Source organism: Perca fluviatilis, chromosome 23 (genome assembly GCF_010015445.1).
Source record: "Perca fluviatilis chromosome 23, GENO_Pfluv_1.0, whole genome shotgun sequence".
NCBI lineage: Eukaryota > Metazoa > Chordata > Actinopteri > Perciformes > Percidae > Perca > Perca fluviatilis.
In genome coordinates this window covers 17,899,629-17,927,128 of record NC_053134.1, presented here as the reverse complement: position 1 = coordinate 17,927,128, position 27,500 = coordinate 17,899,629, and the positions used below count along the sequence as shown (strand labels likewise).

General features: G+C 41.5%; 1 protein-coding gene across 2 annotated transcripts in view; it reads left to right on the top strand.

Moving 5' to 3' along the window:
• tafa5a (TAFA chemokine like family member 5a) overlaps positions 1 to 27,500 on the top strand; it is a 147,426-nt gene that overhangs the window by 50,913 nt on the left and 69,013 nt on the right. Inside the window, exon 1 of one of the 2 annotated variants that reach the window (XM_039792282.1) lies at positions 1 to 29. This exon is cut by the window's left edge and continues 751 nt beyond it. The exons of the other annotated variant lie outside the window; for it this stretch is intronic. Coding sequence (XP_039648216.1) covers positions 1 to 29 — 29 coding nt within the window. The remainder of the gene's footprint in view (positions 30 to 27,500) is intronic. 2 annotated transcript variants of the gene reach the window in all.

The following is a 27,500-nucleotide window of genomic DNA, read 5'->3' as shown; positions in this document are numbered from 1 at the left end:
CCTCATTCACTCCCGCCTGCTCCAAGAAGGTAATCACTCAGAACTCCACCAGATTACATGCCACTTTTTTTCCACTGCTTTAATGCGCCATCGCCTGCCACGTAGTTTATAGGAAGTTTCCCGCAACAACAATTCCAATGCGGAGCGTCTCCGTCGCTTGGTCGCAATCGTAATCAAGTATCGACTTTTTTAGTCACTGTGAAATAATTAAAGTCTAAACAAAACTAAAGCAGATGAAATTGCATGAAGCACAAACGCTGTTGTGATTCCCCTCACCCTCAATTTTCCTTATCAACAAGTCATTCGCCAGAGGATGATCGATTTGTCCATTTTTGATCAATCAGGTGATACATTCACGCTGTGCAGAACAGAAACAAATCCGTTTTGAAACCAGCCGTTCACAGTTTGTGAATGCTGATTTGTTGAAAACGTTTTCAATAGATGGCACTAGAGTCTAGCTTTAGGGTAACATTGAGGTCAAGCGGTTCTAATGTTGTTCCATTCACCTTCTATTGTGTTTTCTGCCCCATTTATGTTCAAGTCGGGATGAATTTCAATCCCGAGCATCATTCACACACATCACAGCGTGGCTCAGTGCTTCCATACACTGTGTGTACACCATCGTTGCCATGCTGTATGGGTGGCACAGCCTGAGGGCTTGGCTGCATTGTGGCAAGTGGTTCAGCTTTTTTTTTTTTTTTTGGTAGTAATTAAGTTTAATTTCCTGACATGCAGTTGAATAATTGACATGCTATTTAATGACCATGATCATCAGAAACCCATCCCGATGTTTCAGTGTGTAACAAATTATTAAGTCCACATACTAAATACACATCATACCTGTCCACTGGGAGATCTTCACACAGAGGTTGATTACACTTACTGTTCAAACTCCTTATGAAAGTCAAACGGTGAAACCCAGGGGATAACTGTACTGTATGAACCTGGCAAAAAAAAAAAAAACAGCACTTAATATTCCGTTGGAACATGTATACCCCTAGGCGAGCAGAGTCTGTTTGGCACTTAGTAACTGTCTTGGGTTTTGCCTTTGTGCCGGTTTTCGAGACGTGTGGCTTGGAATGGCCTGCCATCCCCTCCCTGCCTGCCTCCGGCCCTGGGCAAACATTTAGGTCAAGCAGTGGTAAACACACTCTCCTCACCCTGGTGAGGCCATGGCTACTGCAGAGATGGAGAATGTCTGGCCATACTGAAAGGGGGTGGGAGGGAGGGGTGAAAAAAAAACTTGTCTGTCAGCCAAAATGGGAGACAAGGGGGGAGTTTAGGATTTTTTGTTACTGGCACATGTCCCAAAAGCCTTTATTTTAGAGTTTTGATTAACTGTGGCATGCCCTTTTCCACAGCGGTCAAAAAGAGGATTGTGTGGCCACCTAACAGTACGAACAAAGTGCTGCGTTAATGCGAGGGGCTCTCATTAGATTCGGGCCATCAGCATTGTCGAGCTTGTTGACTGGCAAGGCAATATTTCTGACCTTCACCGCCGAGTTGTTTGTCTGTATCATGTTGTGCCTTTACGCCGAGGTTTTCCCTAAGCCTGCATTTTCTTCACTTTCAAACTTGACACCGAATAGCTTTTAACTTTGTGGGGGGAAGGCTGCTGGTCGCTCGGTGGCGAGGACACGCAATGTAGGCCTAAGTTCATTATGGTTCACAAGATTCCTTTTTGAAATCTACTAGAGAGTGATGGAGGGCGAGAGGCATACAAAGGAGAGTTGAGAATACGCTCACTTTAGGCTACAAGAATGGCCAAGGTCAAAGCCAGCTGTGAGAGCTAATAATACCAACTGATAAAATGAATTCAAAGGACTGCATTAGTGACAGTCTTTTGGGGATAAGGATAATGAAAGGCATGCACAAGGGGCCTTAAAAAGAACAGACCCCTTTTTAATCTGCTCTCACATATTCTTTCATAAGAACATCAGGGTTGTGCAACAGAAGCCTCTCCAATGGGTATCACAAACGGAACAAAAGGAAGAGGGGAAAAGTATTTTAAGTCTCCTCTCTATCGTGCCACAGTTTGATCGCCAGTATCTTGTGTTCACATGCAAGTTGGTGTGTGTGTGGCTGTGTGTTATTCCTGTTGGTGCAGATGTGTATGCAGGGTGATGTGTTATCTGAAGGTAGGCCTATAGCCTGTCGACAGCCCACATGCTTATTATCATACCAGTAAAAGGCGGGAGCGCTAGCTAGCAACTGATCCAGTATGGTGATTTAGGCACCAGGAATGCTAACGAAAACCCCTCTGTCGGCCTGTTAGATAGCATAAACACGGCAGCAAGAACACACCAGCAAGCGAGTGTATTTTTGGGAGTGGTACACCTCATTGTGTCAGCCCTCTTGCATAATATGACATGGGATTTCGTGCAAAGAGAAATGAGGATGCGGAGAGGGGTGGATTGGGAATGGAAACCTATTAAAACATTATGCATAGGGAATGTGGATGAATTTTGCGCCATAAATTTCTCACACTGTCCACTTCAATAATTCAGGCAATGGAGCAAATCCCATTTTGCTCTTCATTGGCCGAGATATTTGTCACATGGCAATAAAGATCCTGACAGGTTTGTGGAATAGTTTCTTGGTACGGGGGAATTCTCTGGTGAATCCAGGACAATCTGTTTTTAGCAGAGGATAATGTCAAATAATGAAGAGTTTTGTTCCCCCAAAAAATGAGAGAACCATAAGTTACTAGGGGTGGGGGAAAAAATCGATACAGCATAGTATCGCGATATTTTTCGTGGCAATACTTTATCGATACACATATGCCAAGTATCGATCTTTTATGATATAGCTATGTGTTGGTCAGTCTGTCTGCTTGAGAATCCCATTTTGCAGCAATAAAATTGAAGTGAGATGAACAGACAGAGAAATGTATCTTTTTAGATAAAACAGATTTTGACAAAATTTTCCTTTGGGGACATCATTTGAAATTGGGAAAAATTTGAAGTTGGAAAAAAGGTAATACATTGCAATATATCGCAGAATATTGCAATATGTTTAAAATCGCAATAATATCGTATCGTGACATAAGTATCGTGATGATATTGTATCGTGAGGCCTCTGGTGATCCACCCCTATAAGTTACTCAATGTTTATAAAGTATTTTGTCAAATGAAATTGAGGCCTTGTGGGTTACAATTAAAGTTATGAATAGCAGCTTCTTTAAAACCTCAGTAGCGTATAGTTCCTCTCAATGAAGCACATTATTGTAGAAAATGATCTCCTTAAGTGCTGTAAACCCTGAGGAAAGTTTCAGGCCCACAGCTATAGAGGCGATAAATGGCATACATTTGAATGATTGATCTGTATCTGCTTTTTGATGTACATAGCACCATAACTGTGGTAGTAATCTTTATCTAAGATAGAATGATCTCAGCTATTACCAATGAGCATCTTGTGGAACAAAATCCATTTTAGTGCTTTTAGCTTTTGGAAACATCTTCATCATGTATCTAAGAAAAAAGGCTTTGAAAAGACGGAGGATATCATTTGATTTAAAGTAGATTTCAAATAAGCCAGCGCTTTTAGACATGGCGTTATGAAAAGAATCCCTAGCAAATCCCTGTACTAAACTCCCTTTTAACTGTACCCATTTTGCTAGTAGTCACCATCGCTGTTTTGTACTTCAAAGAGAGGCATATTGCCTAAAACGTCTCTGTGGCAATGACAAGTTGAAGTACCGTCGCATGATTTCTCCTTATTGATTCATAAAGCCTTGTGTCTGCACACCCAAGTGGCCTCTTAACGTCCTCTACGTACTTCCCCCGCCCAAACAGGTCACCAGTCTGCCTGACGACTGCAGTTATTGATCCTCAGGTAAAACCACAGGGTGAGCCATAATAGGCCAAAATGACAGAGATATGTATTCATACACTACGCTTGACATCAGGCGACCAAAATCAGTTTCATTTTTCCACAGACAGAAGCGTGATCCTGTGGACCTTTATAAGTGGACCTTTAAAAAAAAAAAAAAAAAAAAAAAGTTATGGATTAAAATGGCATTCTGTGGCGTGATAGCTCTGCTCTGGGCAGCCTCAGGCAGATTTGGGTCAAGCAGTGGCAAACGCTTGGTGTCATGCATGTTCGCGGCCCGTAGAGAAAGGGAAGCCCTGTCTTTAGACATGAGTTTCGAAAGTAAGGCACCTCGTGTCTGCACTCCTATGTGGCTTCTGTTACAGGCGCCCACCTTTCAAGATGTGACCCCATTACCTGCCGGTGACCAGTCGATTCATCAAGCCTTTCTGCAGGAATGGGACTAGTTCCACAACTGCAAATTCATGTTTGTCTTTCTGCACCCGAGTTGCCAAACAGCGGATGGTTATGTAAGATAACGAAGGACTGCTACACAACTGTTGTTTATGATGACAGTTGTCAGTGTTTCCCCTCTTTATGCTACGGTATCTTGTTTTCCTGTTATTTATTTTTTTCTCTTATCGCAAAGAGTACAGTCCGACTATTCAATTTCATCGTGCCATCTGCGAATGTTTCGTTTTTTCCGTCGGAATATTAAATGTATTTGTGCTAAACAACAGAACAGAATGCTGAGCACACTTCAGGCACGGCCGTTAAAAAAGGTGTAGTTGTTTTTCCAAGCATCACCTGCATCCAAAAGACATCGCTTGTTTAATTACAGACAAGGCCAGAGTGAGCTGCAGTAAGAGCTCTGACTTGAATATGACTTAGAGATACAGCAGTAGCCACAGCAGCAGCAGAGTCATTAAGTATGTCTTCCTCTTTAAGCATCTATTATTAATCTGCAGAAGGGAGGGATTTTAGGGAATTCAGCCCCGAAGCACAGCTTTAGGCTCAAGTGACATAAAGATGGTATGCATTGTATTTAATGCCGCAGTTAATACTCTAGCATACAGAAGCAAATGTCCCAATCACTGTTTTACTTGGCAAATCTTCAGTGATGTCAAACCCCTCACAGCAATGGTACACAAAGGTAAGCAGAGCATTCCTCCGCATGTAATCTGCTGTAAACTTGATTTAAATTGAGCACAATTTATCTTTAATGGTCAGTATCAGCTGTAAACCATGGGGGCAATGCACATTAATCAATTGCTTAATTGATTCATTACTTAAAGGGTTTGTTAATTCATTCACGTTTGATGAATTAATCACAGTTGCAGCAGAAACCCGTGGTAGTGTCTCAAAATAATCTAAGCCTAATCCGAATGACCCCCTCGAGCCCTGCGTCCAGGGCACTTTTCATCTGTGTGTGTGTGTGTGTGTGTGTGTGTGTGTGTGTGTGTGTGTGTGTGTGTGTGTGTGTGTGTGTGTGTGTGTGTGTGTGTGTGTGTGTGTGTGTGTTTATGAAATGTCCAATATTTACACATTGCACTGTTTTTTACAGTTCTTATTGATTGTTGAACAGTAAAGTGTGTGCACTATTGCACCCAGTTTTCCTAAAGTCCTATTGATTGCGTTTTGGCAGTGCTCAGGGACAATAAAAAAAAAAGGCAGTTTGAGTCTAATAATAAAAAATAAAAACTGGCTGTGAGGATCCTCTCTAGGTTCCAGATTTTACTGGAGAGTCTCATTGGCCTTTGGAAATAGTGATATCAGAAAGACATCGACCTAACACACTTCATCCGTGCCCTTCCACCCATGAAGTGCCGTCTAAAACTCCCCGAGGCCCAACCAATCCGCTCTTGAAGACACAGAATTGAGCTACTCTGTAAAACCTTGCATCAGCAAGGACATGCGACGCTACGCCTTACTCCGGCGCATTAACGTAATACAGATGCTGCTGATAAAATGTGTAACACGTGCAGTAAATTGTGGCACAGATCAGCAAGCTAGCGCAGATTGCTAGATTGTGCTCTCCCTGGATATAAGACATTGCGGGGAGGATTGAGGGATTTTAATAACTGCAGCTGTAGCTTCAATTAAAACCTAATGCAGTAGCCAGGGAACAAGTTCTGGTCACTGCGATAGCTGCGAGCTCGGCTCTATAAATTAGTCATGTGCGTGTGTACACGCACGTGCGAGATTGGATGGAGGAGGAGGAGTGTTTGGCAGACACACACACGCACACACGCACACACACACACACACACACACACACACACACACACACACACACAGTGAGGAGTAGGACAAGAAAAAGGAGGGCCAGTAGTTTGAGAGGTTAGCGACTAGAGAGGCCATTTGTCTATCGGCTTGTCAGCTGGTGGGAGAAAGATCCTCTCAGATCAGCGTTTTCCTCCGAGGATGGGCGGATTCCTCTGGGCTCATTCTTGCAACACTGGCAACATGTCCGTCATGGCCATCTTTCAAAGAGATCGTCCCTCCCCTCGGATGATCTAACCCGAGTTTATAGTGTATCCATCAAGATATACAAGTGCAAGGAGTGCTGAGCCTCTGTCCATTCAATTCATAAACCAGCTCTCCTGACTATTGATTCGGTGACCCACCAGGGTGCTTGAGTGTGATACTTCCACACATTGAGGAAATGATGGGTGAGAAGTGTGCTTCCCCTTCTGCGGTTTCAATTTGTGATTTCCCGCTGTGTCAAAGGTGGAGATGAGGTCATCCCAGCGTTCGATCAGTCGCCGTGTCTCTGTTCATCTGGCTGATCAATAGCTACTTAAGAAGTTTGATCTTCTCCGTGCATGAGATCACAATCCTTTGAACCGATTTAGAAGCAAGGTTTTTCTGTTTTCACAAAAGCTCAGCCTTGGAGGCCATTGTGACACAAATGTGGTGTCTGTGGTAACAAGCTCGGTCATGCTTTATGGATCCATTGCGTTTTCTTTCATTTCCATCCGACAGAAATGTAGGTTTAATCTTACATTGGGTTGGCTATAGTGCATTAGCCTTTTGTGTCAAAGGGGCAGAATATTACCGATGCTATGCTGCTCCAGCGAAACAAATTGCATGTTACTCTTTAGAAAACTAATGGAGGCTTTATCGATTCGTACAAGGCCAGCCACTTGCTTTGTCTTGGCTGTCAGATTGTGTCTAAAGCAATTTCATAAAGATCATTATTTTCTTTCACAGAATGTCTTGCAGCTAAACAAGATCCTCCTTCGTTCGTTCCTGCCTTTTGTACTGCTTACAGCAGCAGCTCTTATGGCCCAATTGAAAATGAATTAGAATAGAATGACACATAATGAAAATCACTAAAAAACATTGGCACGTCACATCCCCTTAGCTTGTTGCACCCTTGAATAGATTGCTTGTGGGGTTCCAATTCCTATTCTTGATCTAACGCAGCAAGAGAAAATGGGTTTAGCTCACTGTAAAGGACAAGCCATAACATTATGGGTCATAACGAGCGATGCCACTCATTTATCTTCTAATGCCATTATAGCGTCTGTGTGTGTGTGTGTGTGTGTGTGTGTGTGTGTGTGTGTGTGTGTGTGTGTGTGTGTGTGTGTGTGTAGGGTGGAGGGGGGGAGGATGACATGGATGTTAGTCGAGATAACTCAACACGTTCGCTGCACTTATGGTGATCATCATTGACATAATTGACGTAGCTGGCTAGCACCACAGCGTCAAATTGTAATCCAACAGGTTGCTTGAATAACCTTATTCAAATGATTTCCCGTTTTATCGTGTTTACTCATTGCAACCACCCTCCCTTTGTCTTATGAAGTTGTGAAAGTAGTTTGAATGCAGAATCTGTCATGCATGAAATTCAAAACACAGGACCCAAAACCAGCTATAACTCCAGAACTGATTGATGGGTCTTGTAGTACACAGACTTATTAAAGTCATAAGATAGTAAAAACTGACAAAAACTCTGCTGAGAGAAAATTAAAATATGCTAGTCTTGTGCTGCGATTATACCTCAAAATGCAATACAATTGTTTGTACATCTGTCAGAATAGTTTGAGTTTAAGCGGAATCTCCTGTCTTCTGCTTCCCCCCCTCTTTCTCTCTCTGCATTTGTTAATAGCCTCTTTTTTTTACAGTTACACCATTGCTACATATAGTTTTATGCTTATTTTTACAGCTCTGTCGATACAACAGCAGGAGGGGGGTTGGGGGGGGAGAAAAACAGCCGGCGATCTGCTTCATCATAATCATTACGGTCCATTCCACATGGGGGAGAAGAACTTCATTATTGTACCTGCAGGGACTGTTAAAACCAAACTCATGAATACAGAAAGCTTTCTTCCGTGGTGTGTTGTTTCTTTATAGTGCTGCCGCTAGTGCATTTTGAAAGCCACATTCTTCACTTAAAAGTAATACATATAGTGCACACACTGTGTGTGCGATAATTTACAAGTTATGCCGGATTCACTGCTATGGGTGCTAAACCTGCTGTCTGTTTGGGCAGAAAAAAAATAAGGGGGGGGTAATTTTTGTGTGTTTTTTTTTTCAAAGGGAAGTGATTTTTTTTTTGGTTTGCATTTATTTCCATTGGGCGTGAAAGATCTGACTCTGCCACACATCGTTTCCCTTTCAGAACATTGACTTAGCTAGCCTCTTCCGCTCTCACGGTGTACCTTATATGCCATATTTCAGAGGTCATTATCACCAAGAAATTCACAGTAAGGGCATGCATCAGACGTACCCTAGATAGCATTTCACCACACAGTGTGAAACACACCCAAAATCACATTTTAATAATGATATGTATTCAGCAAATGAAATATGCCAGCCTTGCACATTTGCCTTGCTGAACAGACAATAAATTATACCTCTTGCACGGCCACATAAGCCCAAGGATAATACCACATCCAATGAGTTGAAAGGAAATGGGGCTTGTGGGATGCAGGAAACAGAATGCCCTTGCTTAAATCAAACAGCAGAAGAAGGAAACATTGACATGTAGGTCCTGTTGGTGCGATTTACCTCCTGCATGTGTCTTGGAGCACATCTGTACGCTGAGGTTGGCATGTAAACACACTGCCTCGCTCCTTGTGCAGATAAACTTTGCCACAGATGTCTCTGCGTCCAGTTATTATGCAGAAGTATAGCGACAAATACAAATGCAGACGTATGCATACATTCACACTCAAATATACACCGGAGCTTGACAGACTGTATGCACTATCTCGTGTTTGTCTTGCACATTGCAAAGCAAATTCCTGTAGCTCCAAGTTTAATTTATCAAACATATTGTGTGTGTGTGTGTGTGTGTGTGTGAGAGAGTGTGAGAGAGCGCGAGAGAGAGAGAGAGCGAGAGAGAGAGCGAGAGAGAGAGAGAGAGAGTTTCATCATACATTCCAAACACACGCTTCTTCAAGATAGTGAATAAATGCTGCGAGCAAGTGAAGATGTGCACACACAGGCACAGAGGCAGCCGTGTATGCATATGCATACACGGCCACAAAGGGTCAATTGCGCACACAGACAAACACACACAGTGCAGTAGCTTCTTATGGGACTCTGGAGAGGATGAAGTATTGCTGCAGAGGCCACACACATACACACAGTCGTACATCAGCGCATACACACAACAAAAACAGCACACACACACACACACACACACACACACACACACGTCGAGGGTTCACTGAAGCCATCTTATCAAAGATGGAGATGTGTGCGAACAGAAGAAGCATCTGCTACTTCTTCTACATGTCAGCTTGATGACCTGACACATAACATACACACACACACACACACACACACACACACACACACACACACACACACACACACACACACACACCAACCACATCCACAAAATGTTAGCATCATCTGTCATTTGGTTGCCACACATTGACAGATACAGTGCATTCAAGTTATCAACTGAGGACTTGACATAATCACACACACACACACACACACACACACACACACACACACACACACACACACACACACACACACACACACACACACACACACACTCTCTGACTTGCAGGCACAACAAAAGGTAGAACTGAGATCATGGAGGAGGGCAGAAGTAAAACCAGTGTCATCTCACCCTTAATAGTGTCTGATAGGTAAACAGAGCATAGCCACCCACCTGCCTTTTGGCCCAGGTGGAACCACTTGAGCAAATTGCCTCCTTAATTGATGGACTTGAACTGGTTGCTGTGTGTGTGTGCGTGTGTGTGTGTGTGCGTGCGTGCATGCGTGCCGGTGCCGGTGCCTGTGGCTAGGGGAGCAGTAATAGTGGAAAGAGAAATCTGTCAGCTGGTAATGAAATAATTGGCACAAACGGTTACACATGCAGGGCTCCTGTGTACACACACACACACACACACACACACACACACACACACACACACACACACACACACACACACACACACACACACTTGCACTTGCACTTTCTAATGCATGTAAATACACACACGTGCACAGACGCAGACTTCTCATAGATTTGCACTCTTGTGTGCACTCATCCACAAACACACACACACACACAGCTCCAACCATGAGTACAGATAACAGTGTAGTGGAGGAGCCTGATGCACCATTTCCTCTGGTTGTAGTTACAAATGAACTAACCCAGTGGCTGAATATGGACCGACTGTGACAGCAAATGAGGCGAAAAGGAAGACAAGGGAAAGAAGGACACTATGTATCTCTCGCTCTCACTCTCTCTCTCGCTCTCGCTCTCACTCTCGCTCTCTCTCTCTCTCTCTCTCTCTCTCTCTCTCTCTATATATATATATATATATAAATATATATATATATATAAGAAGTATAGTAAAAAGGGCATGACAGAAAAAAATTGAATGATGACAGAGGAAGAGAGAGAATGAAACAGACAGAGAGAGTCACAGGTTGTTGCCAATGGGTTGCTTCCTGAAATAAATTATTTTTGGGGGACGGTTACCATGGCAACTCAGGTAACGTCAGGCAGGGATTGGTTGTGCTAGTAACCTGCGCCAGCGGAGAGAGAGAGAGAGAGAGAGAGAGAGAGAGAGGATGTAATCCAAATGATGTGTATAGTTTCTATCCATGTACGATTTAGTTCAACTATTTGGAATTCCAATAATGTACTTCATCGGAGGCATAAGAACTAAGATTATTAGTCAAACTTCTATAATTTCCTTCCTGCAAAAAGAAGCCAATATACTATCCTGGTTGTTGCTCAGTTAATCGGTACTTAAGAGGCTTATCGCTGTCATTATTTTGAGAATGACAGAGGTCATCAGGTTTTGTCTGTTTGTGATGTTAATGCGCTCAATGTCAACATTACTGCCAACCAAGAGTTAAACTGTTCTCCCAAAATGTCAGAATAAGAGGTTTGACAGTGACAGACTTTAGGCTTGAGCAGTTTACTAAAAAAAGATTGTATTCCCTGTTTATCTGTGTTTTAAAACACCATTGAACACCATTGAGTTTTACATTGAAACTGTGGTGTTGGCAAAACTGAAATATAAGGAAATTCCATTACAAGCAGAAGTCATTGCATTATTAAATGTCACTTTTGTAAAAGTGCATAAGTATTATTACCAAGATGTACCTAAAGTAAAACTCATGATTAAAAAAAAAAAAGTGAGTGATTGTGAGTGATGCTTTTATGCTGATGCATTAATGTAATGTATACGTAGCATTTTATTGTTGTAGTTGATTGAGGTGGAGCTAATTTCAAAAATGTTTTTATATATACAGTATATATGTGTGTGTTGGGTAGTTTAACTTAAAACGGTCATGTTTTAAGATCATCATCATGTTTTATCTATAAAACTTTAATCTGTAAAGTAACTAAAGCTGTCAGATAAATGCAGCTACGATGCAGAAGAACATGTCTCTGATGTGATGGAGGGAAAGTATAAAGTAGTATGAAATATATATTCAAGTAAAAGTATCTCAGATTTGTAGTCAAGAACAGTACTTGAGCCAATGTAATTAGTTGCATTAGACCACTGCCAATAAAAATGTAGAGCTGATGAATATGCAGAGAAGTTATTTTTATAAATTTTATAAATGTGTAGCTTAAATACCTATATCAGTGCCTGTTCTTTGCATTTTCTGCTATTTCCAACCCTTAGAAATCAACAGCAATTAGGAGTTCATACAAATATATAAATCTGATCCTTAAATACAAAACTTTATTAGGTTGAAGGGCATCTTGTATTGATCTTATTGAGTAATAAATCCCAGTCAAACATAATATTCCTTTTTTCCTAAGCTCGTTGTTATATGGACTGTTGAATATCTTGAGCTCCTATTGAGAGTAGTAAAACATCCTGTTCCACTGGGGTCAAAAGTGAAATACGTTAATGATGCATCGCTCCTGGTGTCGCTCTGCATTTCCATCAGCCTCTGCCTCATTTTTTGAAAACCTAATCACAAAAAGTTAAGCTAAGTAACATGTTTTTTTTTTTTTAACCAAATGCAACATTACTTTATACACACTTGTGACACTGTGTTTTGTTAAGTTGTCTATTGTAGTTGTTGTTGTCATTGATCCCTGGCTGTTTTTCTGTTCTTGATCATTGATTAAGCCTTCTCACACTCCCTTTCTTTTAAAAGCATATATATATATATATATATATATATATATATATATATATATGTGTGTGTGTGTATGTGTTTTCTTAATGAATTCTCATTCAAGCTAATGTCACATTTTACTGTGCGTGAGGATGCAGCAGTTTTGAGTCAAGAGCCGATTGCGTTTACTCAACGTCCTCAAAATAGCTCCATAATGATGCTGCGCAAGTACATGTGTCTTGTAGTGTAGCCCTCTGGAACTGAGAGAGAGAGAGAGAGAGAGAGAGAGAGAGTGAGTGTGTGTGTGTGTGTAATAAGTGTGGTACTGTAGATGCAGATGTGGGGAAGCTGCGCCAGTGAAAGCCTCCGTAGGGGGCTTTATACGGTTGTGTAATGTCTGTGCAAGTGTGTGTACATGCAGGCAGGTGTCTCTCCATGCTTCTTTGCGTATGTGTTCCTTTATGTTGTTAGTTGTGTGTCATTACAGGCTCCAGTAAATGTGTGCAATCCCATTGTGTGTGTGTGTGTGTGTGTGTGTGTGTGTGTGTGTGTGTGTGTGTGTGTGTGTGTGTGTGTGTGTAGTAGCCTGCAACACAGCCAGTCAATAATTAGCACAGACAGCAGGGGGAGGACGATGAGAGAAAACAAGAGGGAAAACAAGACCAAAAAAATGAAAGAAATAGACAAAATAATAAGCGCAGCAAGTGTAGCTGAGTCCCCCACACGCCCACCCTCCGGTTACCGTGGAAATCCAGATAAGGATGTTTTCACTCTTATTCTGCTAACAGGGCTCTGCATTGGCTCTGACAGAGCCTGAATACCAATTACACTGGCCTGGCACCACCTCCACTGGAGATAGAGACAGAAATAGGGGTTGTGGGAGCAAGACAGAGCGACGGCAGGGGGCGGGGGGGGGAAGGACAGAAGGGAAGAGATGAATGCAAGGAAAGGGGGACAGAGAATAACGACAAGTGGGAAAGGGCAGAGAGGGAAGGAAAAGAGAAACCAATGGTGAATAAGGGACTGCATGTGTCTTATGGCAGAATGGGTGAGAAGAGGGAGATAAAAGAGTGAAACAGGGAGTTTTGGGAGCAGTAAACAACGGGCACTTAACTCTATCAACACTCCCTCTGTCCACAACCTTTATCTAAAGTGAGTATGGTGAAGCGGAGCTACGGTTGACCATCAGCTGGTAATAAAGGCAGAGGCCTGATGATAGCTCCGGTGTTGAAGCCAATGAATAATTTATCATTTATTCCGCGCCGCAGTGAGCACGTAGTTTCCTTAAAGCACATTGACTGTCTGGGCTCCAGCTCTAGCCCCTGGCTTTATTACTCATGCACACACATGTGGACATGCACACACACATAATCATAAATGGAGAACTTCCTCTACATGCTTGACATGCTCGCCATCTTCTTTTTTCTGGCTTCCTTTTTGTTATGCAAAATGCTGTCGCCATAGTAAGCGTTGCCGTTTCCTCTGTCCGAGCAAAGTGCGTTTGTGCGGGATGAGAATTCAGGTTGTGATGATCTCCAGAAAAAAAAAAAAAAAAAACCTGGACGTGGATATGCTGAAGTCCTCCAAGCTGAGCTGCAATGAAGGAGGAAGTGCACTCTTTAACTCTCATAGCACTAACACTGTGTCGCTTCTTGCTCTGATATACAATGCCTTCCTGTATCTCTCTTTCCTCTCTCGCCTCCTGCTCTCAATGGCAGCAACAGTATTTATTTTATTATTGCAGGAGTCAATTTACCTTTGTGACTGGCACAAAAGACTTAGTCGGCTTTGAATAGCAGCAACTGTGCCGAGCCATCAGCTGCAGCTCATCCAGTTATTGTGGAAGGAGGTGTGTACGGGGCATAACGTTCCCTGCCGCATTGGAAGTTATTGTCCTCCCGGACGTGATTCCGGTTTGGTGTTTTGTTGAATGAAATGATGTGTGCACTTTAAGGCGCTGACTTCATGTCGACATGTGCGGTTAACTAGCTAAATGATTTCTCCATAACACTCTACTAGGTTTTTATGGAGCCCTATGGTGTTTCTCAATCTTAAAAATCTGAAGGCTGTAGATACTGGCATGACAGGTAATTGGTTGTAGAATATATTTATTGCACAAACTTAAGCCAATCATAATTCATTTTAATTGGCAGCAACATAACTCAAATTTTCAGACGTGATCATTATTTATTAAAAGGGTAAAGGTAAGGGTTTATTTCTGTCAGGGCTGCAGTTAAGACCACTTAAGTTGAGTCTGAGAGTCCAAGTCTGAGTGGCTTCAAGACCGAGCCTAGATGGCGGCGAGTCCGAGTCAAGACCAGGCCCATGGCTGTAGGCACCAAAGTCCTGTGGCGTGACTGCAGGTACCAATAAGATATGGCCAGCCTGTATGTATTCTGAGATGCAAAACCAAACGCTATAAAGGTCCGGAAACGCTCACTGTTGCTCGTTAAGCTCAATGTGTTGAGCGCATCATCATAACTGAAGGCGACTCAGATGGGCATCGCTAAGACAGTCAAACTGAAAAAGGAAATAAAGTGGAAATGATCCCCCCCCTGTGTGGTTAAGACTTTAAAACTAGAGACCATCATGCTACAATTAATCTGTTGAATGAATACATCTATGTGGCTGACTGTTCATTGTTTACCTCTGTTGCCAGATCTCTGCCATCCACACATCTATGATCTGAATTAGTCAGCAGCGCAATATTGGTGCATATCCTTGTCAATAAATTGATTGATTCAGTTATTATGTTCAACCGGGAAGGGTGTGTGGTGGGGAGAGTGTGCTTTGGAAGTAGCGTTAGCAGCTAATGCTAGCATTATTCAGGTCAAATGATCCTGCACATGGGCGCAGCACACAATTCTGGACCCTGTGCCTAGGCATTCTCTGTGGGGCCATCCTTAGTCCTACGCCCACCTCAGTCCGACGCCCTGCACACACCCATTCTTGATTACTGATTTGTGAGTTTGTGATTGATTGTAATTGAAGATTGTTTGCAGTGTAATTCAGGCAGCGTTCGACACTAGCTAGCAGAAGAGGAAGGGGCACAGAGAGACCTCAACAGGACTCGGTTGAGAACTGAATAGCTAAAACCAGACTTGGGTGCTACAGCCCTAGCTCCTGGTTGCACTTCTACAAGCAGAAGTTATTTTGCATTGCTGCCATGTTTGATTAGCAGTCTTGAAAAAAGATTTGGGTTTTTTTGAAAGTCAAATTTTAATTCCTCTGACATTTTTAGAGGGGGGCTGAATCAGCTGCCTCTAACAAGCTTGCATAAGCTAAGTAAAATAATTTCCCAGTGACTCACATGCATGAGAGTTTTTTTTTTTTCTTGAGCTGCAATGGTAAGCGTTTAATTAGCTCTGTCATATATTTTGCAGTGATTTTTTTATTGGTTGCCCTATGGAGTATATCCAAATGCATAACCTTAATATTTAGCATGGTGGAAGTGGACACGGTGCTTGTAATATTGCCAAAGCATCCTTGTGCTTGTAAAATTAGCATTGTTTTTTTGGTGACCCACCCTGCTCAGTAATGCAGTGGATATATTTGGCAGTAACTGCAGCACTTTGGCTATCCAGGAAATTCTAACTGTACACAACATAGCCTTGTCTTTAAAATGAAATTGTATCCCGGAGGTTCCAGCATGGTGTCCATGCCAATCTGCACCTCTTTCCTGCAGGGAATATTCCAAACTATTATACAAACAGTATTTTTCTGTATGTGTCTCTCCTTCCTCCTGGCTTTCCTGCACCTGAGGCACGAGATTGCGATATCTCGGCAACCACGGGGTGGCCAGTAAGGTGTGTTATCACTGTTGGCACACTTTAAGGGGCACCACACATGCACAAATGACACACACATACAGATACTGCATTGCACAGATAAAAAAAAAAAAAAAAAGTGCGATGTACCTCAGGGGCACAGGAGAAACAAACCAGACAGTTTATATCTGTTTCCTTTAGTTTTGCTCAAATTGACTGTGTTCTATAGTCTGTTTAAGACCAGATGGTGGATTTAACAAAAATCATAGCTGCGTATATGCACTTGCACATGCATGCGATAGCTTCTGTTTTGCTGTGTGCATCCTGTTCATCATACCGGTAGCCAGGTTATCTCCTCCTTTATCATTATCTCCTACACTAGCTCATAAATCTGGGTGCTGATAGCGCTTTCTCCAGCGTCCTAATGCATATTCATAACACCATCACCTAAATATTCATGAGCAAATGTCTGGCCAAACACCTTCCCCCGCCAGAATAGTGAAATATAAGACACAGTTTGCCTTTTTATGTGCTTGTTTTTCGCTGCTGTTTGTGGCAATGGGTGGGGAGTTTTGGAGCGAGATGATGCATTTGCAAGTCTAAAGGAGAATTATGGGTGCAGAAGTTTCCCTCCGACTATGCAGACGACTTCACCGAGGTAGTTCCCATTTGAGTTTTTTTCTCTTTCTCGAAATTGTCCAGGGGCTGGTAGTTGAAGGTGAAAAATGAGCAGAGTAACAACTTTTGATAGGTTTATTTTGCAGAGATGGCGCACATACATCACAGTTACAACAATAAATGACATATTACCATGCAAATTAGAGATGCACCACCACCACTTTTTTACAGCCAAAGCAAAACTGTAAACTTAATGTATTTTATCAGTTGAAATCAAGTGCCCCTCTGACACCTTTCAGTTTTTATTGAATAGTGCTTCTTAGGCGCTCTAACATTGTTTTTGATGCTATGTGCATTCCAATTGCAAACACCTCTCTATCACATTTATTTTTGCACAACTATAAATAGTGCAATCAAAAGTATTGTGAATACTCACCCTGCTTCTCCCTATTCTCATGTAATGACAGTGGAAATTAGACAAAGAAGAACGCCATGTCTCAGACAAACAAAAAAGACAATACAACTAAGACAGGGTGAAAGTGTTTTGTCTTTCATTTATTCACCTCCGTTATTCTCTGCATGAATGACTCGATAGCAGATTGATGGCAGACATAAAGAGAATGGGAGGTGAAGAATGTCAGGTAGACATACACATGAAGAGGTTGTCAAGAATCCTGTCATTTTCCCATTAGTTACAAGTGTTTGCTACTGTGATAATGCAAAAGTATACCACAGAGTCAGTCACTGCACACGGACGTTTAAATGTGATACCCACAATGACATTTAAACCTTACCCAAAGCAATACTCCACTTTTTAACCTTTACCTTCATGTCTTTAACATCAGGAGTAATGATCGGTACAAGAGTTAGTGAGCACTTCCTGTGTTGCAAGGGAGCCAACTAAAAGCAATTCAGATTGGCCTCAGAGTGTTGTAGTCCTGGAGACATCCTGGATATTGATACATGAGTGCCTTTTAGCAAACCTGATGATTCAAGCTTAGCTGAACAAAATTGCTGGGCTTATAAAATTGGGGTAACTGCTAAGTAACCCAATTATATATATATATGCCGTGCAAAAAAAAGGCCTTGAGGGAATTCCTCTACTAATGGCCTCTTCCCTACTGATGCTTAATACGCCGTGAGTTTTCTAGTTCTCCCACTTTTATTTGACTTCAGCCTCCAACAAAAAATATAATATATACTGCAGAGTCATTTACCACAGTTAATGACTCAGACAGTACGTTTACCTGCACACCAATATTCTACTGTTATTCAGAATATGACAATATTCTGAATTTGATACGTGTCATGTAAACAGCATATTCCGGTTGGAAATTCCGAATAAGGCCTTTTTCCGAATATAGCATTTTCCGATTAAGACGTGGGTTATTGCAGTATTATTCAGGTTTTAGAGGCATTCTTCGGACATGTGTACAGCGCATTCGGAATATGCGTCTCAATCTGGATTTTTACCACAGTTTACGGCCTCTTGCCTGTTTACGGCTTATGGTCAGCTCTGTGCGTTGCTATGGTTGCTGTCAACAAACCAACCAGCCAACAGTTTGCAAGGCTGCAGACCCGATAAGAAGGAGAAACGCAGCAACTTTTAAACATTATCACAAGGCTTGGACATCCACAGGTTTTTGGATATTCACACACATCGCTACGCTGACCTTTTCGAGAAGCTGGTTGAAGGAATGAAAGAAGGACGCTGTGTTCGCACCGTCCGTCCAACAAGTCCGCCGTTGCTGGTAAACTTTGAAAAGAATCCTGTTTTGAACGGCTACGTATAAACGGGAATATTAGTGGAATACTTACTTTCATTAGCCATGTAATCATCTTAGTCGGAATATCGTCTTTTTCGGAATTGGATCAAAACCCGGAATATTATGTGCATCTAAACGTAGTCATTGAGTGTAATTACATTAATGTACTGTAACAGCTACTATAAGTTACTAATAGGGAAAAACTCAGGAGCAGCACAACTCATTTCACGTACGTGAAAAATGTCCAGGAGACCTTGGTGAATTACACAGGAGCATTTAAAGAACACTTAGCCTCGCTTTGCCAGACCTTCCTCCACGGCGCTGCGGAGGAGGGTCTGGCTTGTCCACACAGAATTCCGGGATGGGAGGAAAAACGTGCTCTGGTTTATTGGTATTTCTTTAAACCAATCACAATCATCATGGGCGGTGCTAAGCACCGGGCAGAGCCACAGTGCTGCTGCAAAATAGCCTCGGGAAGGAACTTGTTTTGGTAGAACATGTGCACGTTCAAAAGTTGTTTTAGTCGTGCAACAACAAACTCAGATTGGACAGATAGTCTAGCTAGCTGTTTGGGTTTACCCTGCAGAGATCTGAGGTCCGTTTCAGAAAGCAGGTTTAGTGAAAACTCTTTGTTGACCCTGAGATGAGGGAAACTCTGGGTTTTCTATTTCAGAAAGGGAGGTTAATCACTCTTGAGAGAGAGGGGTAACTCCAGCCCGTTTCAGAAAGAGGTGCCCCCCCCCCCCATCCCTTGTCACATGACCAATTTATGTTTCCATGATGACCCCCACTTATAAAAAACCTGGAATCGCCCCTGGTCATAAGTAGTCATCATCTCAGTTGATAGATGGATTTGCTAAACCTAAAGTAGTGTATATAAGTGTATCAACGTATGACTAACATTATTTATAATTTTTAAGCGATCCATAAGTTTCCATTATTTTTCATGCCAAATGAAAAGCTTACATGTAGAAGTTAAGCAAATACCCGACAGTCGTTTGGTTATGCGTTATTATACTGTACTAATTTTCATTGCATCGCTCTTGCTTGTATCCATGATAGTTTTTTTTATTTCTATTTATAGCTGAAGCTCATATCTAGAGAATCTCTTGAGAACTATCTGTGGGCAGGTAGGAGATCAGCACTTGTACTGTAGCTGTTGAGAGGATGAAATGTGAAAAAGAATCTGTGCGTTTGAATAAAAGCCACCCTTAGCAATGGTCCAACATGAGATGAGCAGTGTGCTTCATGCTATGTAAACTTGTCTCATTGTCAGTCAGTCAGTTGTCAGTGGCAATATTGTGATAATAAGGAAAAGGCCTTTTATTCAAATGAGAGAATCATTCCTGTTCAGCTCATCTGGAAAATAGAGGAGGTGGACAAGAGTAGTAAGGACTGATACATCTGGATGAATAACTTAGGTCATAGAATATACCACAGTTATTTTTTACTGGTTGTCCATCTCTCTTTTGTTATCTTCTCTCTCCCTCCCTCACTTTGTCCCTCTCATCTCTCTTTGCTCGATCTCTCCCTCACTTTCCTCTGCTACATGCCTCTATCTTTAACTTGCCTTCTCTCTCTCTCTGTCCATCATCTCTCTTTTTCTCCTGCTCTTCCTCTTAGACACAGTGACATTGCGCACATAGAAACACAAATTGCAAACTTTAAAGTCTGAATGAAGTGACAGCAGCTTTTTTCTTAACTTACGAGAGACAAAAGCAGCTTCTCATTACTAGCCAGTCAGTGATCGTAGAACGGCTGGAATGACTACGTAAATCCAAATGACAACTGTTGCTTCATGGGTTGGTTGGAAGCACTTTTTTGGGGCATTTTAGGCCTTTATTAGACAGGACAGCTGAAGACAGGAAAGGGGGAAAGAGAGGGAGAATTACATGCAGCAAAGGGCCGCAGGTTGGAATCGAATCGCCGCTGTGGCAAGGTCTGAACCTTTCAACATGGGGCGCATGCTCAACCAGGTGAGCTATCCAGGCACCTCAGTTGGAAGTCTTTGGCTTGACTTTTTGTTTACAGTTGACTTTTGAAAACCAGAAGAAACCTTCTGGTGCACTTGCATGAGACTGTTCTAAAAGACCAAGTCTAAAGATGCATGTCCCAGGCAAAATTTTCACAATTTTGATGTATGAAGATTAACTGATGTGTTTGGCTAACACTATCGCGGGTATCATTGGCAGGTGATGCTGGAGTTTACATTTCCCAATCCAATAAAGAGCTGGACAGAGTTGCTAATGTTATCCTAAACTCTGATAGCATCCAGGACCGGCTTCCAAGCTACACAGTGGATGTCCTAGTTGTGAACAAGGCTTTTTGAACGTAACCTGTAATCCCACAAACTAGTTTTGGTCGTTAATGTTTTGCTCCTTTACTTTGGAAGTAATGTTAGCTTACTGCTGTAGGTGGTCGTTCCCATTAAATGTAACACTTTTAATACAGCCCCAATCCTTGTTTAATTGACATAATGTGTTGCATACATACTGCTACACAGTATATTCCAAAGCCTTTCAAAATAGCATATGCCCTTCCAAAATGTTTAGGCATCGCCCTCAGTTTCATTGCTTATAAATGCAGGCCCACTGCTGGAACGGTACATTTGAAAAGCAGCCAATAGCTGAGACCCATCAGCGAGAGTGGAGGTTCTGATGGGCCGCATCTCTTGTTTTCATCTCCCGTATCCCAAGTTGTGCTTACAACTTCTTTTTCCCTCTGGGACACACAAATATTAACTTTCAGCCTGGTTTGCTGCATCTTAACGGCACATTCTGTCCATCAGCGGGACTGGTTTAGACAGGCGTTTTGGGTGCTCTGGCAGCTTTGTTAGCTTTTTCGAGGTCAGTCACCTGATAGGCAGATATTAGATATTAGAGATAGAGATATTTTAAATATGTTACGCTGAGTCTGTATTGTTCAGTGTTTCCTCTGACTGGGAGAGGGTCTTGTTAAAAGGAGGACCACTCTTCCTTTCACTGTGTGATTGCACTATACAGAATACCTCTACTCCCTCTCTTTCTAAGATTGACCTTGCATCCATGTTGCCTGCTGGAGCTGTTTTCTTCTTTGTGGGCAAGAAGTTCAGGGTTGCCTCTTCATATATTGACTCTCCTTTAAATAATTAAACGCTCAAGAACCATTATCCTCTCTCTCTGCCTGCATGGGCCACCGTCTTCAGAAAAATAGGACTTTCACGCACAGCCTTGTGCACATTGAAAAGGCACTGAGGGAGGAAATGCACTTCGATACATTGACCTGACCTATTAACTTTCAAGCATTTCTGAACATTTTCAAGACTTAGTTGCACCAGCTTGTCTTTACCTTGACAATAACCTAACCCTTACCTGCACACCCATGTGCTGAAAGGGACTTCTGGAAACAGATACACTTTGACAGGTAGGTCAGCAGAAATTAAATAGAGGACAGAGAATCTGCAGAGACAAAGAAGATGCCTTTTTGTACAGTGCTCGCTCCAAGGACAGAAGCAATAGGAACAAACAAAAACAGGCTTTGCACAGCAACAGTTTTGTTGATTTTACATCCTTTTCTGGGATCCTCGTTAAAGACGACAACACTCTTACAACAGCAATATTTAGAGGAAGAGACTGATGGCTACAATTTTAACACACTTTTCCAGCCTGCCTAATATCACCTCAAATGTCTGAAGCAGAACCTGCCAGTGGGGCCACTCCAGCACCACAGACGCTCCAGGATGAAGAGTTCATTTTGAAATGATGAGATTTCAGGAGCGTGATTACGGCAATAAGACAATCTCTAAATCCTATAAAAGAGTGCTTTATTGCTAAAGATAACTGTAACTACAACTCAACCTAAGCCCCACTCACTGATCTTATTATATGCAGTCTGCAATGTTTCCCTTTGGCTAATAAAATAAAATGGATCATGCTCTGAAATTGACATTGACATGTGTAAGCTACATAATACCTTGAAGGAAAACCCCATCATTGCACATAGGGCTTCATGACAGTTTGGTGCCTGTGTTTTTTTTTTTTTTTTTTTTTTTTACAGTTTAGGTGTAGTTAGAGAGGAATACTGTTAATTTTCTAGGAAAAATTTAGGTTTCTTTATGCGGAGGACAGAAATGTATGCAAAGCACCCAAAAGTGAATGAAAAAGGAAAACAGCCAATAGAAGACAGACAGTAGAGATTGGGACGACACACTGACAGAAAGACAGACAGATGAGAAGACAGATAGGACCGGGAGAGGCAGGCAGACGGAGCGATGTGTATGTGTGTCTTTATGCCCCAGCTGAGCCTCAGAAGAGCAGCAGCACAGAGGCCAAGTTAAATGGGGAGGGGAGATTAAAGGCAGTGCCGGGGCCTGCAGCCTCTGTATTCAATCACCGCTCTCCCACACACCTCAGCCTGCATGCTGATCAAGCTGCAGTGAAAGGAGCCATGCACCCTGCCACTCCCATACACAAGTGCAAGGACTACGCACTTGTGCTAGCATGGTATCAGATTTTCTACCATACGATTATTAAAAACTATAATATTAACTCAACATCATCTTTAACACTTTTTATAATACTCGTGTGTGTGTGTGTGTGTGTGTGTGAGAGACCAGCCTTGTTAATTGTCACAATCACTGTAGCTTTGCTTTTCATCAATCATATGAATGGATAATAATCATAAAAAGATGTTTACTCAAATTATCATTATTTTTAATCACATAATGATATGATCAAAGATATCATTTCAGCAACAATTGCTCATAAAGCTGGTAGGCAGTTTAAACTACACTTCTGCACCTCCTGTTGGCTCTGTTTTCAAGCTTTAGAAAATCTAGTCCGTGACGGGAGACTTTGGCCAATTACAGGTCTTTTTTTTTTTAGAAAGAGAGAGAGAGAGAGAGAACGTTCCTATTGGCTGTTCTGCACATGCATTGCCCATGCAACAGAGAGGGGAGAGCTGCAGGAAGAGGTCTCATTCTACTTCAAATTCTTGCATTGTTTTGCTTTCTATCCACTGCAGATTTAAAGATTATTGTAAAAAAAGTGAGATTTCCTTTCTTTTTTGATTATTAAACAGGTCAAGGTGCTATATAAATACTGTGAACTTATCAAACAGCTCAATCCACAGAGAAATGAGCACAGGCCGTATTCAGAAACGGTGCCTTTAAACGAGCTCTCAGGACCTCTGTTCGGTCATGATGTCACAACTTTACTATATATAGATAAAACGTGCTGCTACAGTGCTGTTACAGTCTTTTCACGGCTGTAGCGCAGAGACGCCGAGAGTGCAGATGCGGAAGACCCAGAAACGCTGACCAATTAGAGCAGACGGGCTTTTTTAGGAGGGGGGCTTAAAGAGACAGGCGCTAAAATGGAGGCTTTCAAAAAGAGGGTGAAGCGTCTCTACTGTTTTATTTGGGTTGCTTGTTGAACCATCTGCATGGTTTACATTTACAGTGTTTGCACTCAAATTTGTTAATTAAATCTAAGCAATATTTTTGCCAAATAGCTGAAATGTAAACTACCATTCAAGCATTAAAGGCAATTGCATAAATGGATACAGGTAAAAAGTTGGTCCAATTATATTACTGAAATGTAGGTGCAGCAGTTGTGCATAGGTGTTAATTAGGTGGAGAAAGCATCTTTGTCTTTTGTACTTATGATATTCTACAGTATCTGCACATACAGACAAATACATGCTTTATGTGTATATATATATATATATGTATATATATATATATATATATATATATATATATATATATATATATATGTATGTATATATATATATATATAGTATGTATATGTGTGTGTGTGTGTGTGTGTGTGTATATATATAAAAATGACAAAAAAATTAAAAGAAATAACTATTATATATATATATATATATATATATATATATATATATATATATATATATATAATAGTTATTTCTTTTAATTTTTTTTTGTCATTTTTTTTTTGTCTTCGAGGTAACAGAATATGATCAGAACTGGCCATGTCGTGCATTATTATATATACCTGGAGTAATTAAGGTTGATATTGCTTTTTTTCATTTTGAAACAACAGTCCAGAGAGGAGAAAATGTGCACTGGAGCTTTGCAAGTTCCCAACACACAAAATTGTCTAGTTTTAACTAAGAAAAAGAGAAAATACTTTAGCCTTTCTTGTTGATGTTCCATTTTATCTCTTTACTACCCACCGTCTTCTGGTGGCACTAGGAAACATCTAGGAGAAAACATGAGCAGCTCAACCTGACCAATGGCAGTTATTGTGGTCTCCATGTCTGCAGACCTCGTAGCCCCAAGTTGCAGTTACAGTTACATTTGAAGAGTTGCCCCCCAGCTTAGGCAGTGCCTCCAGCAGAGCTACAGAACCTATGTGACACCCTTATGCAGCAACATAAGTCTATTACTTTTTCTATGTGACTGATGTGAGGTTTGCTGTGTTTCTTCCTGGCCATCACTGTAGCTGTGCATTCTTCTTCACGTCACGTTCAACTCCGAATCCAAAATATCCCCACAATGAGTAAACCTTTTTGAGGTGGGAATAAAGACTTTTCTTCTAAAAAAAAAAAGAAAGAAAATATTGCTTTTTTCAACTGATATTTTGTTGGCAAAGAGCCAGAGAGGTTGTATATTGTGAATGTCCCACCCCCTGCTTAGTTCCTTTCTGTGTTGGTGAAAATAAATGGAAGAGAGAACAGGAAACTAAAAATAAAGCACAAATACAAAGAAAGTAAGTTTTAAAAGTGAAATGGCATCTGCAATTTAGCTAGCTATCTCCCACACATGCTTGAAATAATCCTTGCATACGGTACAAGTTCACACTCAACGACACACACACACACACTTGCAGATGCTTTATTATAGATTTTCACACATTGGAGCTCAGCTGGCCCTGATCAGGAGCCTAACCCTGTCTAACATACTTTGCCTCTGTTCCCCAAGGGTGCAGAAAGAGAGACATTATTGGACTTTCACACGTTCACCCAGGGGTCTTTCATCTGCGCAATCATAGCAACATTTAAGGGACTTTACCTTATCATCATTGCCCTGTTGTGATGCATCCTCTAGGGGAGGAAAATGTGCTTAATTGCAGTAGTGAAGTGGCACTGGTTTTTATGTGTGTACACAAGTAAGCTTTCCGTGTTACCAAGGGTTACCGGGGTCATTTGTTTTCCCTTTTCTCCCGCCATTTTAATTGATGATCATTCATTGTTTCACACCAACACCCTGCTATTAAGCAGAGTTCATTATTCTAAAACACTAGCGCTGGGGAAAAGAGGGCATCTCATGGGAAAACACCATTCTTTGTGTGCTTTACACAAGGTCACAGTAGAATTAAGGGGCCCTAGCTTCATTATGAAAAACCTATTAAGTTACACAGGGACTCAGATGATTTTTTTTTAATTCATGAATCAATGCAAAAGAAACAAAACATGCATTAGGTTGATAAGAATGTGTCTCAAAGCCTCCCTATTCAGACTATTTTTTATTAATTAACCTTTATTTAACCAGGAGAGTCCCACTGAGATTAAGAATCTCTTCTTTTAAGGGAGACCTGGCCAAGACAGGAGGCAGCATAAATAAAAACACAGTTACAAACAGAAAACACAAACGGAGACCCAATTAAGAGGAACTAAAAGTCAAGCATTGGAAACTCTTATTTCAAAAGAGAAATGTATTTAGTCTGTTAGTTGTCATGTGAATAAAACAACTAAAGGAATATCTAAAGGAATCTGCCTCTAATTGTTTCATTTTGGATTTAAAATATCCAAAAGTCCAACCTCGCTGTTTGGGGACAGAGCCTTCTCCAGAGCAGCTCCCAGGCTCTGGAACTCCCTCCCCAAGAGATCCGCACCTCTGAGTCCCTCACCATCTTCCAGTCCCCCTCAAGACCCATCTCTTCACCTCAGCCTACCCATAGTCCACCTGCCCCCTCCTTTTCATCTGTATCTTGTTTTGTTCTACTTGTTTTGTTTGCTCGTTTTTTTGTTATGTTTTTTAATCTACCCTGCCCTGTAAAGCGACTTTGAGTCCATGAAAAGCTATAAATTCAATTATTATATTTTAAAAGCAATTATTCTGCTTCATATTTAATGCTGCGCATGGACGGAAGCCCTTTTTCCAATTCCATACAGGCATTTGGGAAGGTATACAAAAGTTTAAGTATACAAAACCAGTCTACAGCCATAGTAGCTCTCTGTAATGCTGTACTTAGGCACAACGGTGCTTTGAGCTAAATGCTAACGTCTGCAGTCTAACATGCCCCCCATGACAATGCTAACAAGCTGATGTTTAGCTAGTGTAATGTTTGCCATGTTCACCGTCTTCACATTTTTTAATTAGCATTTAACACTGTGTAGCTAGTTTTGTCTGTATTTTGGTCATACACCAAAGTATTGGACAAATTAAAACAGAGGCTCTGTGTCATCCTGTGTGCTTTACCTAAGCGGAGCTAAGCTAGGCTACCGACAGAACTGACAGATACGAGAGTGATATTGATTGTTTAATTTAACTGTTTAAACGATGCTAATACCTACATTGGAAAACGATGATTAAATGAAAAAAAGCTACAAATAATATTCCACCATCTTGTATCACGCAGTAGATTGCTGTTAGAGAGAATCAAACTCCCTTAAAACTGCACTGAACTTACAGTAGACATCCATTTTTCGCCTCAGACACTGATAGAGTGACCAAAAACTCATCATAAAGCCAGCCTTGAAGTTATTAATACCCTGCCTATGCTGCCATGAGTCAGAGAAAGTTCTGGAGACAATTGTCATTGGGAGCATAGCCTCATCATGACGAGGGAGAGAGAGAACTGTGGTCCGGGCGATCTATTTTGGGTGAAGCAAGCTTGTCTGAGGTCTTTGCTGGCTTTGTGGAGCCACTCTGAAAAGTGATTTGATTTTCCTTTTTCTGTCCCTTTTTTCCTAAAATGCTTGGGCAAGCAACAGTCACACAGAAGCCCTATCACACGCACAC